The sequence below is a fragment of the Adelges cooleyi genome, unplaced genomic scaffold, assembly GCF_023614345.1.
Source record: "Adelges cooleyi isolate 19-005CV unplaced genomic scaffold, UGA_ACOO_1.1 ACOO_flye_CR_arks_rails_tigmint_CR_PRNA_21, whole genome shotgun sequence".
NCBI classification, from domain to species: Eukaryota; Metazoa; Arthropoda; class Insecta; order Hemiptera; family Adelgidae; genus Adelges; species Adelges cooleyi.
Window position 1 is genome coordinate 11,546,143 of NW_026095871.1, and position 18,490 is coordinate 11,564,632.

At 30.4% G+C, this 18,490-nt stretch overlaps 1 protein-coding gene across 1 annotated transcript in view; it reads left to right on the top strand.

Annotated features, from left to right (window-relative positions):
* The window catches only part of LOC126834752 (sodium channel protein 60E-like), a 78,720-nt gene that overhangs the window by 21,796 nt on the left and 38,434 nt on the right, over window positions 1-18,490 (top strand). The window contains 3 exon segments of the mRNA XM_050566908.1: window positions 3,357-3,565; window positions 7,602-7,822; window positions 16,927-17,098. Of these exon segments, the coding sequence (XP_050422865.1) occupies window positions 3,357-3,565; window positions 7,602-7,822; window positions 16,927-17,098 (602 nt within the window).

Below are 18,490 nucleotides of genomic sequence, written 5' to 3' on the forward strand. Positions count from 1 at the left end.
CAAAAGATGTTGAATTGTCTCATGAACACTCAACAAAATTATTTTACCATTGGTGTTCGTCTTCCAATGATTTTGCTATTAAGTTTTCAATATAATTTGTTGTGTAGTTTACGAACATTTTACCTCGTGAAAATAAAATCCAATGTCGCCATAAAAATAGTGTTTTATTTATTAAATATAGTATACCATTTGTAGTAAAATCTTCACAAAGTGGATTACCTAGTTTGTTAAATTTATGGAGCCAGAACCAAGAGTTACAGCCTTTAAGTGTCTTAAAATGATTGTCCCATGTGTTTTTACATTTTATGTGTGACGTTTACTCTTCGAAGAATTGTAAGACAAACTCGAATAGAACCAAGTTTTAAAACTTGTTTTTAAAGAAAATGTTATTTGCACCAAAAGAGATCTCAACACTTTAGTTGGCGTTTCACAATATGCCAGCACGTGCAATTCTCTATTATGATGGCCACCGCGATTTTGAGTCTTGATAACGACTGCGTGTGCCTATCTAACTTTTGCCGTTTGATGGAAAACGATAAACATTCCCAGCGAAAATAATAATAATTGTTGTCGTTTGTGTGTAATAATAAAATAATAATATAGGTTTTTTACAGGCCGACTGCAAGTCCCGTGTCGTGTCGGCTGTTCGGCTGTTTTGCGTTTAATACCGTATAATTCCATGTATGATATGGGGTGGAAAACCTGAGCTCACGTCATTTCAGATATCCTTTAGCGATAGCCACGCACGAAAATGTTTTCGGTGCCCCCGAGGTAAATTCATATTTTGTGCGGGTCAACATAACTCTTTGCACCCCCCCCCCCCCAACGAGCAGCCATACTAGTTTTCGTTTATTAACATAATGTATTGCTGCTGTGCGCATGGTAACGTTTAACGCTGGCGAATTCCATATTATTATAATATACAGTCGCAAGCTGTCAACCGGCCGATTGTCGTTTTATGATTATGACAGATCGTACGAAACGCATAAAACACACGTTTAATCACAAAACGTTCACATGCCATCATGTCTGTTTCTTGTTACATTATGTATATATATATATAAGCCCCCGAACACTATACTATTATGTAATGTGTACCAAAGTACAAGACGACTACCGTAGAGATTTAGCGACGTCCTTTTTTAATAAAAAGTTTCCTGGTAAGTTTCCCGCGACGCGACGGTTTCACATTACCGATTTTCACGACTACATGTGCGCCCTCAGATTTTCCTCGGGATTGTTGTCTGGAAAAGAGAATGACGCGTGAAAACCAGCTTCTTCTCTTTCAAATCCCAAACGGCTAAGAAGCATTTTAACGGTGTACAAAAAGTCTAGTTGTTCAATAGCGACTGCCGCAGTTAAGTTTCCGTTCGGAAATTGGAACCGTGTCAGAATTACGTTTACTAATATACGACCTACAAATAAGTTTATGTTATTAACACAAAAGTAATTAACTTAAAACCCCGTGGATTACTGAAAAAAATGTAATAGCACTAATATTCCATTATTTTTCTAACAGTATAAATCAACTTTTACATGTTATCAAGTACAGTTATTTAAAAGCAGTCATCGACAGTGGAAATCCTCATAAGGTTGTTATTGTTTGCCCAAGTTTAAAGAACATGTAGTTAATTATAAAATCTTAATTAGTCAATTTATATTGTGACTAAATTTGTAATTTTGTAGGATTAATAGGGTTTGCTCCGAATCGGATATCTGTCGTTGATGTACACTTTTTACGATTTAGCCATGCGGAACTTTTATCATAACTTTGCAGGAAACTTTTTTTCCCGACTTTGTTTTATTTAAGAAAATTAAGTTTTGAATTATAGAAAATTATCTTCCGACAAAGATAAAACTTAATATTAAACCATGTGGAAATAACTCGTTAGTTTGTATTTGGAATATGAATGACCAGTAGTGGGTTAATAGATAATTAGAATAGTAATCATAGTTTAAATAATGGGGTTCTATTGTCCACCTTCACTGTTAAAGCCGTAATATAATTTATGGAAATTCACAAGTCGTTAATTCGTAGGTGCACATTCTTATTTGGCCATAACAATCATGTTCGGTACCTTCGTCTGAAGTCCAGTAGCGAATACAACGAAAGGGTGTGTCGGCAAAGTTGTTTGCGTTAATTTATAATTCTGGATAGGTTTGGCCTAAAGTTTTAGCAATTAACACTCAAAACCTTCCTTTGAAACGATTTCACTGAAATGTTAATAACAATATGGACTCTGTTTTTGAGAGCCATCTTTGTCCACAAGTCATTAAGCAATTACTATCTTTGCGGTACTATATTTGTATAAGTCGAGGTTACCCTTGTGGGATTAAGAGTATTTTACATACTAGAATTAAAAATTATTGTACACAATTTTCTTTAGTATTTTTGGAAGTGCAAGTGATTTACAAGAGTATTTAGTCTAAAAACTAATGCCACAACATGTCACATTGTTATATATATTTACATATATTATATATAATAATAAAATTGAAGATTTTGTAGCTTAGGATTTTCATCTGAGGAAATGTGTCGGCAGTAAACTTTCAGTCTCACATACAAAATTAATTTAAAAAAACACTTTTTTCTCTATGAAAGTATAAAAACTTTGAAGTACACATACTTTACGTATAAAACTTTGTCCTCACAATTTATATTCGATGCAAAAGTGTAGGGAGTGACGTTTTATTTATTTAATTTTGTGTACAACATAAGATAAACTAATATTACTTTGAACTTAAGGACGTGATTAGTGTTTGACATCCTGACGACCTGTAAACTAATCAAGATAAAAATGTTGAGTGTAGTGTTATGAAACAAATTACTATAATACTAGACATGATTAATTACGTTGAGGAAGTGTCACGTGATAATCGTAAACTCCAATAGAGACCGTGACGAATTAGGGTAAATTAGGGTTGAAATAGAGATTACAGGAAGTTCATTTGAGACTACAATTTCTTCATGTGTATACAACTTGTAAAACTAACTACAAAGGCAGATATACTCTTATCGCCTTATAGTGTTTGATTAGCTTAACGATAACACAGTGTATTTTAGTTCATCTTAAAACGACTAAATATTATATTTTAATAATAATTAAACAAAATAAATACGTTGATTTAATTTTGTTTTCTACACACGGAATTTGTTGGCTTAACTTAGTTTATAATTGATTGGCTATTTACCTATATTTTTACCTGACTGCGGAAGAAGGAAGGTTTGTTTAGGTGTCATTAAAATTAATTTATTACACAAGTTTGTAAGAACCATTATATCATGTTTTATTTATTACCATTCAAACACATAAATATTGCTTTAAAATATTTTAATTTAATCAATTTTGTTTCAGACGTTTTGTGTGGTATCCAAAAGGTTTCGAAAAAACTATATACACCGTTTTACTGCTACCAAGTCTTTCTTTATGTTTTCCCCGTGGAACTCGTTCCGGCATCTTTGCATCTACATTTCCACCAACCAAATATTTGATTATGTGGTTATGGCCACTATTTTGCTCAATTGTGTCTTCCTAGCCAAAACTGATTCGGTTGAAGAAGCTGAGTGAGTATACCTTTTAGTTTTAATTAAATTATTCTTAATATTTAATTATATTATGGTCATACCAATGTCGATGTCACCAGTATATCTATTGGTGTCTGGCGACAACATAATATGTCGATGCATTTTAAAATGCCTCTCAGTAAAAAAAAAACAAATATCGATAAACTGTTTTTAATAAACTTATTTTACTAATAATATGTTGTACAATGTTTATAGAAATAATCGCTTAGCTAACAAATTTAAAAACGAAGTAAATCTATACGTATCAAAAAGCTTAAATTTAAGCAGTTTCAGACTTCGGACAAAAAAAATTAATTTTAATATTTAGTTTTTATATTTTTTCTATAACATTGTTTAAACACTTTATAGTGAAGAAACAATTTAAATTAAAATAAAACTATTTAGATAATTTAAATTTGTAGTAAATAAATTTTTTATATTTTTCGATCAGGTTACAAAATATAAAAATACTGATTATATTATAGATGTTTGGGGATTCATTTAGTGCATAAACCTCGTATGATATTAATATGCATCGCTCGTGTATTAAATATTTAACCTGGAATACGATTGATGCATAGGATTTTTTTTATGTTATTCAAATGTAATTCCTATTCCTTGAGTTGTTTCACTATTTTAAAGGCGTCAAAAATAATTGTAATGTTAACAGTCAAGAACGTGCTTAATGATTAGTTGAATTAATTTATAAAACATATAATTATTCAATTTTATAGAATCTGTGAAAATAGAAGTTCGATATTATTTTAGTGGATAATTTAGTTTGACTAATATATTTGTCATACAATCCCATCTTGCTTGTTGTAGGCGATTTACATAATAGATTAATATAAAGTAAAATAAAAAAATTACATTGATGCCAAAATATATTTTTTATTTGACTATACCTCCGGACAGACTACTCTGGCGCCCAAAAATTATTCGTTATTATTGTTAGTTATTTTTCTTTGCTATAAAGACATGAAATGGCGCAAAATCTGTTTTCTGTGAGAAGATAGGCTTATTATGCGATTTATATTTATGTATACTTTGTAAGAGAGGTAATTATTTGAAAGAGGTTTTGTAGATTCATTGAGCAATAATAGTGGAACGCCTTCCTTTTTTTTCTTTTACCGGCTGACGCGCTCTATTCGCTTAGGGAGAATTTTGCACCAAAGAACTATGTTCTAACGACACTCACAAAAGAAGCATTTTAAACGCAACAGCTCAAAAGCACATTCGACGCGGCTCGACGATCTCCTTTCAAACTGTCGACGAGAAACTGATTATGCTCCTCGAGTGTATACACACAAATATATTTTGCCTGGGCTTTATTATAAGCTGCTGAAAGGAGTTCTCTAACACTTGCTAGTATTGTTTCCAGTGTATAATATTACATCAATATAGTTCAGTGGGTCATTCTAATCATGTTGATCATCGCGCACATTTGAATACAGAACAATTCTTAGATATTATTAAATCGTTAATCAATAGAACAAACTATGATGGAAGTATTGATTTTGATTCTGTTTGATTTTAGTAGATAGTTAAAATATTCCCTATGTCATCGTTTCTGTCTTACCAATTAAGTAAACAGTTGATTTCCCTTTTAACGCGCAAGTGTGAGTCGGCGGTGTTTGAACCAAATCGACCTATGCATGTCTACTAAACTATTCAAGTCTGTTCAAATAAAAAATCTAAAAATGTTTTAGTAAAATTTTATTTGTACGATCAAAATTGATACAATATGTCAAGGATAAAATAATTTTACTACTTCAAAAATGATGTTAAAAGGTTGTACGCTCTTATAATACATTTACATTTTATATTTCTTATTGTACAACATTTTTTTTTCTGTAAAATTAAGGTCGAGAAAGTTAATGATTTGCCTTGATGATACATCCATTAAGTTATATTAAATCAAATATTATTATTTAAGTTACAAGCTAATGTTTAATTTATCTTTAAATTAATTTAATTAAAATTTAATGATAGCTTAGTGAATCAACTCGAGTTAAACATTTTGCTCCATTTTTTTTATTCCAAATATTATTTGAGAAGAATTATATTATTGTATTTGCATAACTTGCGGTTACTCACACTTGAGTAGTTTGACTGGTCTGCCAACGTTTCGGAATACTTGCCCATTCAATCTTCAGAGCTGTTGCTCGTACTATGATTTCCTGTCGACTGACCGATCCGCTTCTCCAGTCATAAGTTATATACCGTACCCCCCGCCGTGGAGCCGTATTCTTTGCCTTCTTCTGTCGCTGCCAGCTGTTTTCTTTGGCCACGCCTCTTCGTTCTGGTCGCTTATCGTTTGGTTGATTTGCATTTCTGTTATCAATAGTTTCCTGCTGTATCCTCGGTCCTCCCCACTCCAGTCGGTCCTCTTTTTAATTGATGTATCACTGGTTTCCACGTTTTGCTTTATTTTCGTCCATCTTTCCGGTTGAATGTGCATTTTTCTATTTATAAGATTAAGGTTATATACTTAAGTTATAGCTAATTAAGTAGTGAAAAATGACAATACGGGAAAATGGATACCTAATGCCTTTGTAGAATAACCAGTCAAGAAGAAGACTTCTTACAGTCTGTAAAAAATCGTCCACTTTAAAAAAAAAAAAAATATTAAACCTGATTACTCAACGAGGCGTTCTTCATCTTCCCGTAAGGCATGTTTTCGAGTAAAAAATGTCCGCCAGCGTAATTTGTTTAGCTTTATATAATTACATAATAAAACTTACAAAAATAATGTAATTGCAGTTATAAGCAGTTAAATTTAAAAAAAAAAGAACGTTATTAAATTTTAAAAAAATCGAGTGTTTGAATAATTTTCATTTTAAAGTACCTAATCATTTTTAAACAACATTAATGTATTTTCGATATCAGTTTTCTGTTTAATTTTAACTAATACTTTATTGAAACAAAACTCAAACACCTTGATTAAAATCAAAACTTCTAGTGTATTGGATACTTATTAAAAATAATATAGTATATACCATACTATATTAATTTTAATAAGTATCCAATACCGTATCCGGTACACGATAAAATCATAATATTAGCTTTTGTTTCTAGCAACGTATGTTGAGCACTGTTTTCCTACAGAAATTATTTAAATGCATTTAGTAAAATTTCTATTTCTAGTTATAGAAATGACAACTTTATTTAATAATTTTGTTAATCGAATATGTCTTCAACAGCTGGAAACAAATAGAATAACTTAATAAAATTATACCCAATCGTGATTGTAACTTTCAATAGTCTTAGTAATTCTCAAATAAGTTCCGCAATAGTAAGCAGTAATTGCGTCTTGTGTTATTAAGAATATTTATTGTTTATGAAAAACCTGGGAACTATTAAATACAAATAATTATTAAAAAAAATTGTATTTGAATAAAAAAACTTCGTTAGAAATAGACATAGAATATCATAATTATAAAAAAAAGACATATTTTTAAGTTATAAGTAATAAAGGTAGTATAAATTAGACAAATACTTAAAAATTCATGAACATAGAATGACAAATTATAATATCAAAAGTGTCTTCCAATACTGACCAATATATCTTTACTAAATCAACTCAGTGTAAATAATGGTCCACTTGCACCAAAAAGTAATCCATAATAATAGTAATAATAATAAATTTACATATATATGTAAGATGCTGTATAAAGTACTGTTCCATATTGTCACCCAGCTGGATGTTAAAAGTTCAATGCAGCACGTAAAGGGCTTTTTGAAACGTACTTTTTTTTAGCTTGTGGCTCGATTAAAAAGATAGTTCAAATGACGTTAAATCTTATATTCTTTAAACGAAAAAAGCGACGCACTTGTTTTGGGTACTTATACAAAAAAACCGAAATGTAGCAAGTGTGCATTTAAAACCGATACTTATGCAAATGTTCACAGATTTTGATGCTTTTACAAGTTTTTTTTGGGCGGTCGATGTTTGTGTCCATATATTTCTTGGACGTCGGGTCATAAATATGGATGCGGTATATTTTGTAATACGGACGATGGTTATGGTTTTCAGGTACATATTCTTGGCCATCTACACGGCTGAAATGATCATCAAGACAATATCCAAAGGATTCATATTGAACAAGTACACGTACTTGAGGAATCCGTGGAACTGGCTTGATTTCATCGTCATCACTTCGGGTTACGCCACTATCGGCATGGACGTGGGAAATCTAGCCGGACTGCGTACGTTCCGGGTGCTCAGGGCACTCAAAACCGTCTCCATCATGCCAGGTACTACTTACCGCATTTATGAGTACTTCATCAGTCATCATAAATTGAACATTTTTCTTTCTCAAATTGTCTAACATTGTTTTTTTATTGCTTTAAAAAAAAGTAGATAATTGGTTAATGCCAAGCATAAGGGTATTACCAATTTATATTGTAGAATAGTGATAGGTCTTAACTCAAATTAAAACAAAAAAAAGTAATATTATAAATGATTAGCGACTATAGCTGTCTTGTTCGGGTTTGCCAAAATACCATCCCAAGTTTCCTTCTCTATATATTTTTTTCTCACTACGACACCCCAACTTCTACGTTTTTCTACTTTCTACCTTTCTACATTTTTTACCAACCATATTTTTAACCTTTCCATTTTTTACTACTCCACGTTCCCTTCTACACCGCTCCTCTCTCACTGTTTTTTTCTTTCTGCGCTATTCTCAATTTATCTTCTTTCTCTTATTACATTAATAATGGATCGTTCAATCATTCTCAGATCGCGAACACAAAAAAATAACGTTACCTGCCGACTTAATTGTTTTGTTGTTGAAGTCTCAAAAAATAATTCTGCTAAATCAGGTACTTATGTTTTAACGTGATTCATTACCTACTTGCACAAATTTAAAAAGTGTAAATCAACCGTGAGAATATATTGGCTATTTACAAACGAAACATAGGCAATAATCACGGAAGTGTATGTTAAGTTTTGTAAACCTGTTAACAGTAGTTTTATAAAATAAACCATGCATCTATTCATGTACAAAATTAACTCTTTTATAATACATATTTTGTAATTAGTAGGGATATAGATCACTTCGAGAATACAAATTATACTTCGTTCATTATAATGAATAATTGAGTAATTGTTTTGTAATAAATTCTAGCCATTAGTTACTAAGTTTAGGGTTCTTTAAAATTTAGTGTTTCACAGTCATTGCTTTCTTGGTTTAGTTGAAATGCGGCTTGTTTGTCTTAGCGTATATAAATGTATAATAACAAAGTCTAGTCGTGAAAAGTTTTAAGGAAATAATATAACTTTCCACAACTACGTTAATCGATGTACACACATAGCAAACTAAAATGTTCTACGGCTGAAGTGTAATTTACCCCTTTTTTTTGGCTATAGATTTTTAAGAAACCCGTATATGTTAGGCCCCACTCTATATCTACCTATAATCCTATAATCTTCTATTCCTTCTTGGGAAAAGGGCTTATATTTTTTTAGATTGTCAATTTTAGCGATAGTACTATGTCTGAATATTCTATATAAATTTGAAACGTTATACATAATTATTTGTAAATAAAATTTTTTTAAATATTATAAATTGAAATAGAATTTGATGAATATATTTTGTTTATACTACACTACAGTATGTTTGCATTTTATTTAAAATAATTTTTATAAAATCTAATGTGCACCAGAAATACGATTCTTAAAGAAAAGCTTTTATAAATACAACCGATAATGTTCTATAGCAACCCTCGTAGTCTCGTACACGACCTATTTTATCGATGGCTTTTAACATGTCTGTACACGGCCGTTAAACTTTTCTGATGGCTAATATATAGCTATATTTGTATTTCAAGAAAGACTTTTACATCCTGTTTGTACTTTACCGACCAATGATACTTTAGTGTTTTACTTAAAATCAAACAATATCATTTTCCGAGTGTTTATGTGCACAAAGTACTTTAAAAATGAAAAGGATTGTGTATATCAACAATCAGTGATCATATAAAGTATTGCTTGTCGAATCCTCTTACCTATGAAAAGTACAGCTGAATATTTGACTAAAAAAATTAATTAAAACTAATTTTAATTTAGTTTAAAGAAATTAATTAAATATCACATTAGTAAAATCGAGGTTATGACCTTTCTAAATAATATAATAGTTTAACTTTGCAGTTTAATTACAGCTGTTGTGTTAAAATAATATAAAAATTCAAATATAATTTATACAAATTCTGGCGTGGCATAGCGATTAGCGATTCACTGAAATGAGAAATTTTAGTGTTCCCCTTAAAGTGATTTTGTTCGTTTCACAACCCATTAAACCATTAGTTTTGATTTGAAGTAAGTTTGTTTTTTGACCTAGATGGCCGTACATTTATTACACGCTAATTTGTCCATTTTCATAACACTAAAGTCATGCAATATTTAAATTACCATTACTATTATAGTGATCAATTTTCATTTGCAACGTATCAATCATCGGCAATAACTTTTATATTTCCTTTTAGGCGCAATATTAATAATATACAGCTGACAATCTCTCAACTCGCTTAAGTCTGAGCAATAAATATTGCATAAGGCAAGATGCTGTGTTTTAAAAAGTAATAGGTTCAACTTCGCTAATAATGATAAATCACATGACAATTAAAGTTTAAAACGGGTTTTTAGTTCATATTTTTGAGTGAGTAACGGATCGCGGGAAAATACTAAATTGTTTATAAATAAAATAAAATAATGGATACAAAAAACATACACACATTTATTTTTGCACTTTAAAATACATATAATGTTACTTGACGTTATGACGGACTTTGCGCACATTTAAAATATTTTAAGACAGTTTGCAAGTTTTAATAAGATTTATTTTAAAACAATATCGTTTGTATTATAATGGTTTTTAAATGGGAGCATTTAAATATAGTCGATTGTCTTATCCAAAAAGCAATAGTGGTTAAAATAGTCAATTGCATTCAATAATTGTTTCACTATATAATATTTATTTTATAAATTATGCACTTATAATAAACTAAAAACCCGATGGGTAAAATTGTTAAGACTAAAAAAAATCTTGATTTCTACTTTTTGTTTTTCTTAAAGTAAAAATTGCTCAATTTTATACTACAAAACAAATGTATTAAATTATAAAGAAAAACACCTATTTTGTTTACTGAGGCTATGATTTATATACACAGTACTAATGCGATGGGCGCAAAAAAAAAATTATATATTTTTATAAATGTGAACTTTATTTACAACATTTATAAATTAGGTCTTATTTTTTAAAATAATCATTGAAGCTTGAAGCTGAATAGGAAGTCTTTAGTTTTGTACCTTTTACAAACCTTAATTATTTTTATTTGCTGTTAATCTTAATGTGCGAGATAACAGTAAATAATTTTGTGTTTTATTTTTATTTGTATTTCAGTAGCCAAAAAAGTATTTTTATTTGAAAAATAATGGGAATACCAAAATTTGTCCGATTTAAGTAACGCTTGTTTAAAATAAATCTCTAACAATAAGATGATTATTTTATACTTAGACTCGTAAACATGTATTAATGAAACCTTTAAATAAAAAATTAATCTTTTCAACATTCGTGCGCCTGTAAATTATTATCGAAACGGCGCTGCATTTCGGAATTGTCAAAAACGGAATGTGTATTATTATGATCAGACATGACTGGTAACTAATAACATGGCGGTTGACGTGCATCGATTTAACTCGTGAAGTTTTCCAAATAAAAGCAGTTCGGGCACATAAAATATGTATAATATAATAGATTTTAAATAATAATTGGGTTTGTCACGTGTGTAAAATGTTCGCCGTCGGATGTTTACGTTGCAGGCTAATATCAATTTTCAAATCAACTTGACTACCTTAAAACACGATTAATATTATTGTGGCCTACATAAGCTCCGGGGTTGTACGGTCGCACATTCGTCGCCACAGTTACACGTACAACAAGTAACCGTGAGTTATGGACAGACCTCGCCGCCGTATAATGATTAATGGTTCGATATTTTCGCAAAGGCAAGCGACACCGCACGTATTATTGCTATCCGATTTGTATCTCCTGAAAAAATAAGCTGACTGATGTAGTTTCTTCCCCAACGTTCGTCCTCGGCATTACGGTACGAAAATATATAACTAAAAAAAAAATAAAACAAGTATGAGCTGCACAGCATGAACGAATGGCCGCTGGTTTTGAGGTAGTAATAAATTTGAAAATGGTAAAATCACTTTACAGATAAATACCTCAATTCGAATGCGCGGACAGCGTTTGAAAACCTTTTATTTTCATCACACGCGTCGTGGCTCATCGTCGTGTATCAACTGGACTTAAAATATATTTAATTTTCGGATACTTTTGTTTTCTCATATTATTATAACTATATTTTTTAATAATATCGGTTTCTTTCCATTTTTAAATTATTATACTTTCAAATGTATTTCTTAAATTACTTTTTCATTGTATTATACATCCTTGACTTGTATTTTAAAGATTATAATTTTTTTTTGTAACTCTTACCTTGATCTAATGAGGTAGATATTTTATAAAAAAAAAAACAAATCAATCAGTGTGTCGCGACTATTTGTTCCACTGGTACACCATAGGTTGACGAGGATATAATATAAACTCTAATTACAAGTGTAAGCACATGATCGATGCCACTGATGACCACTTGCCCGTATTCCATATTCCTCCCATGAATTACCGCTTTTTCATATGGAAAGAAAATAATTTAGCTTAAAAGATAATGTCGGGATAACTTAGTGAATTGATTAGGTAGATGAATTAGAGATTAAAATTGCACTAATGGAAGGTGAGATTGGAGTAAAAAGATAAGACAAAAGAGGCTAAAAAGAGACAGTAAAACAGTTTTCACCTTTTAAGGTCAATCCTAACAAAAAATTAAATAATATTAATTACTAATAAATAATAATATTTATATTATAAATAATTTACTACAAAACTAAACTAACCATTATTTTGTTTATCATCCTATTTCATGTAAATTATTTGCATTGTACTCTCATTTATCACCAAGACTAGTGCGGGCTGTGTTCGTAATTATATCTGTTATCGGAGTCAATTAGTATCGATTGTTGGTCTAATGCAATTTTAATGACTGTATGAATTGGTGTCGCATATTATATTGGTTGGATTTTAAATTAGGCAGTAAACATTTAGTAATATTATTTAATATTCCAAAGGTTCAAGTCGAATGAACATGATTATATATCATTAATAATATTTACAGTAAAACAATAATTATATATATATTTTTTTCTTTTTTTAAGTTGTGTGGTTAGATAATGGGTTAAGGTAATTTGTAAATAATTATTTTTTTTCGAGTTTATTATTGTTCGGTTTATATGCCAAATAACGCACGTTTGGAATTGTTGTGAAAATTAAATTTATGAAGTATACCGTTCTCGCGTGCCAAAACATATAAAATAAATAATAATTAATGTAAAACGGTATTAAAAGCATAGAAACGACTACATTAAAGTCGGCCTAGAACGATGGTGGTATGTTTTTTTAGTTCTTAAACTTACCGCATAGGCGGCGTGAACTATTTTTTCTCAGTTAATAATTTAATAATGAAAATCGAATAATATCTCAACGAGCATCATTGCAAACGCATTTAGTTCATCTTCATAATATATATTATATACATGTTTAAAAAAAAACTTTCTATCCTCGTGTTACCATTTTTATTTTATTTTTTTATTTGAATTTATACTTATCCTCGATTCACACCCATAAACAATTTAAAAGTAAGCGGTTTGCTGACAACGATGTTCTCAACTATGAGATCGAGTAAAAGCTTTTTGTTAACTTCGTCCTATAATAAATTCTCCAAAAGAAAAAACTATTTAAAAAATATAGACTTAACAGAAATCTGACAAACTGGAAATAATCCGCTTTTATTGAAGCTTATACAGCTATACTTAACTGCAGATCGATCTATGAAGCATATACTTACACACCACATAACGCTATAATCCAAGGACTATTCTATTTAAACGAGGTCAACCGTCGCTTTAGTCGGGATCATATTTGTGCGACACTTATAGAATTAAATGATCTTGCATCTCATTAAGTGCGAATATAAAATTATTAGCAAGTAGCAATTACTAAATCTTACAATTTTTTTTTCTACATAGTACGATACAAAACGAATAACGTTTCAAAAGTAATTGATTTTTATTTTACTGTTGTATTTATAGGCTATAAATAACATGAAACATGGTATGTATAGCAAAAATAAATTTAATAAATGTATTTGGTGTATATATACATTATGAATTTTGTTTTGTTTTAATCGCAAAAACGGTTAAAAAAATTATTATGTATTGTTGATAAACATCAATAGTCTTCAATTATTGTAATCCAAATTAGTTACTTAATAAAAAAAAAATATTTTTAAAATCTGTATTAACAAAATTGGAATTTAAAAATTTCTATTTAAAAACTCACAATTTTTACCAATTCTGAAGGTTTACTTTTCTGTTTTTTTTTTTTGACAAATGTCAACATTAATAAGAAATATTTGCTTATTTTTTTTTTAAATTGGTATTGTTTATAGCGTTTTTTTAAAACCAATATAAGTCATTAACTCACGAGGCCAACAAGGTTTGCAAAATGATTTGTTCCTACTTAGCAAATAACGTCAAGAAGTGAAACATACCTCCCCGGAGCACAATTGTTTTATACAAATGGGCATAGTGAACACTGTCTGGAAATCGCAAACCCCAAAAAGAAAGCGGAACGTAGTTGGACTGAATTATTGTTATTTGAAAACCAGTATAAGTGTAAAGTTTCGATTCTTTTAGAAAGTCGGATACTTTTTTTTTGTTTTTTCTAAAAGGATGTAAATAAATTCTGAAACAAAGAAAAATTTCAGAAACATTGCCTGATGGCGGGTTCAGCGTCCTACAGCAGCCATCGCACACAGTCCGACTCTTTTGTCGCTAAAAACTTAACAATAGACAAGATAATGCGCCGTGCCCCCTCCTCCTATTTAGCTTTTTTTCTAATTTTATTTTCGACGGTTGTGTACAAGAATTGTTGACAAAAACTTGACACTGTAATAATTATTTTTAAAGCAGTTAGCTTAACACTATTTGAACTAATTGACTTTTTTCTGTAATGCATCGATCTGTATTATAATTTTAAGAAAGCATTCTATTTCAATCGTTCAAATGTTTCGTTTTGTTGAAAAAATGAGTTACGCATTCTCAGTCGTTGGCCTTCTTTGCAAGGTCATTGTAATATGAAAAATATTCAATCGCTCCCATTGATTTCGTTTCAGTAAAATGGTTGCATAAACTTTTGAAATATTCGAATAGTATTTAGTAGTCAGTATCAATATTCCATATTGTCATGCTGATAAAAAGATAGGTTGTGATTTGTGATTATGGTTGAATATCTGAACTCAATATTAGTAATATTTAATATTAGTTTAATGTCGTATTGTCTAAGTATAGATTGATAGTTTTTCGTTTTTTATTACTATACGCCAGACAACTTAAAAAACTTTCAACTGCTTTATCATTGCCCGTGTGGACTTTTCAAAGAAGTAAAAAGTTTTGTAAAGGATATAACATCATTTTTCACGTGCCAGTTATCTTTAGTGTCCCGGAGTCGTTTTGCCTGTGCAAACACCGAATAGACTCACTGACAAACGCCGCTATCCTAGCTACACAGAACATTAACCCTTGGTCGTTAAAAAACTGTATATTTTATGAACCAAAACGTCGAGACCGGAAACGAAATAAAAAAAAAATCTTGCTAAACGTAAATGGTTTTTGTTAATTGTAGTTTAAAATGCTAATTTTTCTGTTCAATGAAAGCTCGCTTTAATGTGAAGAATTTGATCTGTGTGCGACAACATAATGCGCGAAATTTTAGTTAAGTACTTTCAAGTGTATTTTTGTTTTGTTCTCCATAATTATAAATTTTCTCTTTTTAGCTTGAATTAAGCAAATGCATTGAAAGTTACATTGTACTTGTGTATTCGAAGAATAACACTAGGTCGCTGGCGTTCATTAGTAGCAGAAATTAACAGCTACAATGATTTGTATGCATCTGTCAGGGTTTAGGTTTTATCGCCAGAGATGACAGGTGAACAATGTAGTTCTTGAGGTTTATCCAAATTTACACTTTTAAAGAGGACCAGAAAATCCCTTAAACGTAATTTTCTCCTGTTTAATTCGATAATTTAGCGATACTTGCTTGATGTATCTGCCAAAGTATATTTTTTTGTTTTTGTTTTTAATACTATTGTAAAAATCATTAAAACTTGCTATTTTTCACACATGTCGTAAACATTAAACGACGGGATCATTGTTTAAACCCATTCGACAACAAAGTTGACAATCAAAATTCCTTTTCCGTCAACTCGGTTTTTCATTTTCTTTTGAATGTGTACCATTAAATCTTAACACAAATATTACTACGATTCATTATGAATCTTATTTAATTAATAATTGATTGAGCATTGTATTGATGTTCAACAAACTTAGAGTCATTCATAATGCTATAGTAGTAAAAAAACTTTTAGTATTGTTTGTTCTAAAATTTGAATATAATCATTACAAAAAGACGTACAAGTAATTAGAAAATTCATTTAAACGTGTTTTTCATAATATTATTTCTTATATACACCTTGATAATTACAAAAAACAGAATCGAATACTTCCTTAATGAACAATTTAAAAGTGTGATTTAAGGCTTTCAAAGGATGAGTGTGTAAAATAATATAATAATTTACTATTTAACAGAACACAACATTCAGCTTTTCTCCTACGCTGCTGATTAATTCACTCGCAGTCAGCATTGTGTTGGCGGCTATATGAAAGGCGATCGACGTTGCACATTTCAGGACATTTTGCATCGCAACGATAAAATATGTGACACTATACAGCTTCTGATTAATCAATAGTTTTGTTTTATTTTTATCAGCATAGTTGTTCACTGGTTGATTTATGCAAAACCTATTAGTATTATTTTCAGTAATTTTATATAAAATAGGTTTATTCAATTTGGAAAAGAAGCAATAATACCATAATACGTGATATTTGGTGTAGGCAATTTTACGTGTAGTCGACTAGACATTATGATATTATCATTGTTTGTCGTACACTCGGTATAAATTCGAAATTAACTTTTCACAGCTGTATCAATTAGATTAAGATTCGAAAAGAACCCGATTGCTTCCAATTTTAATTCGCCATTTAACCGTGGGGTAACCTTGGCCATTACAACGGTTTTTATTTCCCTTCAGTCGATACGCTTAAGACCGTGAACGTTTCTTAAAACGACATATTAAGTATTGCTCACCTTAAATGTTTTTTTTTTTGTCATTTTCAGGTCTCAAGACGATCATTAACGCGCTGTTGCATTCCTTTCGTCAATTAGCCGAAGTCATGACTTTGACCATATTTTGTTTGATGGTATTCGCCCTGTTCGCTCTGCAGGTTTACATGGGCGAGCTTCGAAATAAATGCGTCATGGTCAACGAGCACAATCATGTGTGGCAAACGTAAGTGTCTTTTATTATTATATTTTATCGATTTGGGAGTATTTGGGACAACTGTTGCCATCCTAGTGTAATCTCTTAAAGATCATACAAATGATTTAATACACGTATATAGGTCGACTTATAGGAGGAGCACGACTTAGGTCTGTGCTCTCTAAATTTTCCTAAATTTTTTACAGGAATCTTGTAAAAACGAAATCGATATTTGTCTTAAACTAATAACCGAACTTCAACTGTCGCGTTGACGTTTATTTTTATTATTTTATTTTTTAATAAACGCACACTAGTTTTGATATCTGGTCACTAAATGTCTTTATTTTAAAAACGCCATATGTATTGGACGGACAATATACTTTGTTCTAATACGCCGTCCCAATAGGGTAGAGTTGACATTTTTAAATTACAAATCGTGGTACATAGTGGACTTTGGACGTATAGAACATTTCAACAAACACCGTCGTAACAATAGAATGAAAATGACTAACGTGGTATCCAAACGGCGGAGATAGGCGGGGTAGATCCTAAGAAGAAAACGTACAATGGTGTTTTTTCCCCCTTTTTCTGTGTGTACCATTAATGTATTTTTTTTTGTTCTTTAATTTCGAGTCATCATCGAGGTGTATCGCACCACACGAAACGGACAGACACTGTACATTTCATGTCTGTAATTTAGTACAACAAAAAGTGTTGTAGTATTATATTTTACCGTAGAATGCGAATTCAAAAAATTGTAATCACAATAGTTTTGATTAAATTCAGCACGGTAAACCTACGCAAAAATATACTGTTCAATTGAAATTATGTTCAATCCCAAATAGATAAACCGTGTGTAAAAATATCTCTAATAATCCGTAACTATAATGTTTATCTTAGTATAAATATAACTTGAGCGTTTATTTAATTTAGAGTCGGGTGGTGTAAGTATATGTAGATGTGAGTTCTTTTTAAGAATAAACAGTAACAGCTTGAATGTCTAATATAGTTTTAAATACTTTAATAATTAATATCTTATGATTTCTTATGCGTTTATGACTGTCTAATAGAGTTCTTTTATTCGTTTACCGTGTCAAATAACAATAATATTATTCAAATAATAATCAAGTTAAAACTTAAAAGTATCACAATAAATGGGGTTTTCTTACAACTTCTGGAAACGACCCAAAAGCAGCTAGACGGGCTAGAGAAATTTAAAAAAACAGATCGATTTTAGCGAATAAACAAATAAATAACAAAATAACTCATGCATTTTGGTTCTTGTTCCAAATTTGTGTTGTATTCAATGTTATTAGCTAATGTTAAGCCCTTGCTCACCGTGGCAGTATTTTATTAAATTTCTGTTTACGTTTCGCACTTCCCATTCGTTGTGTTTTTTTCACATTTCGAGTGTGCGACGCG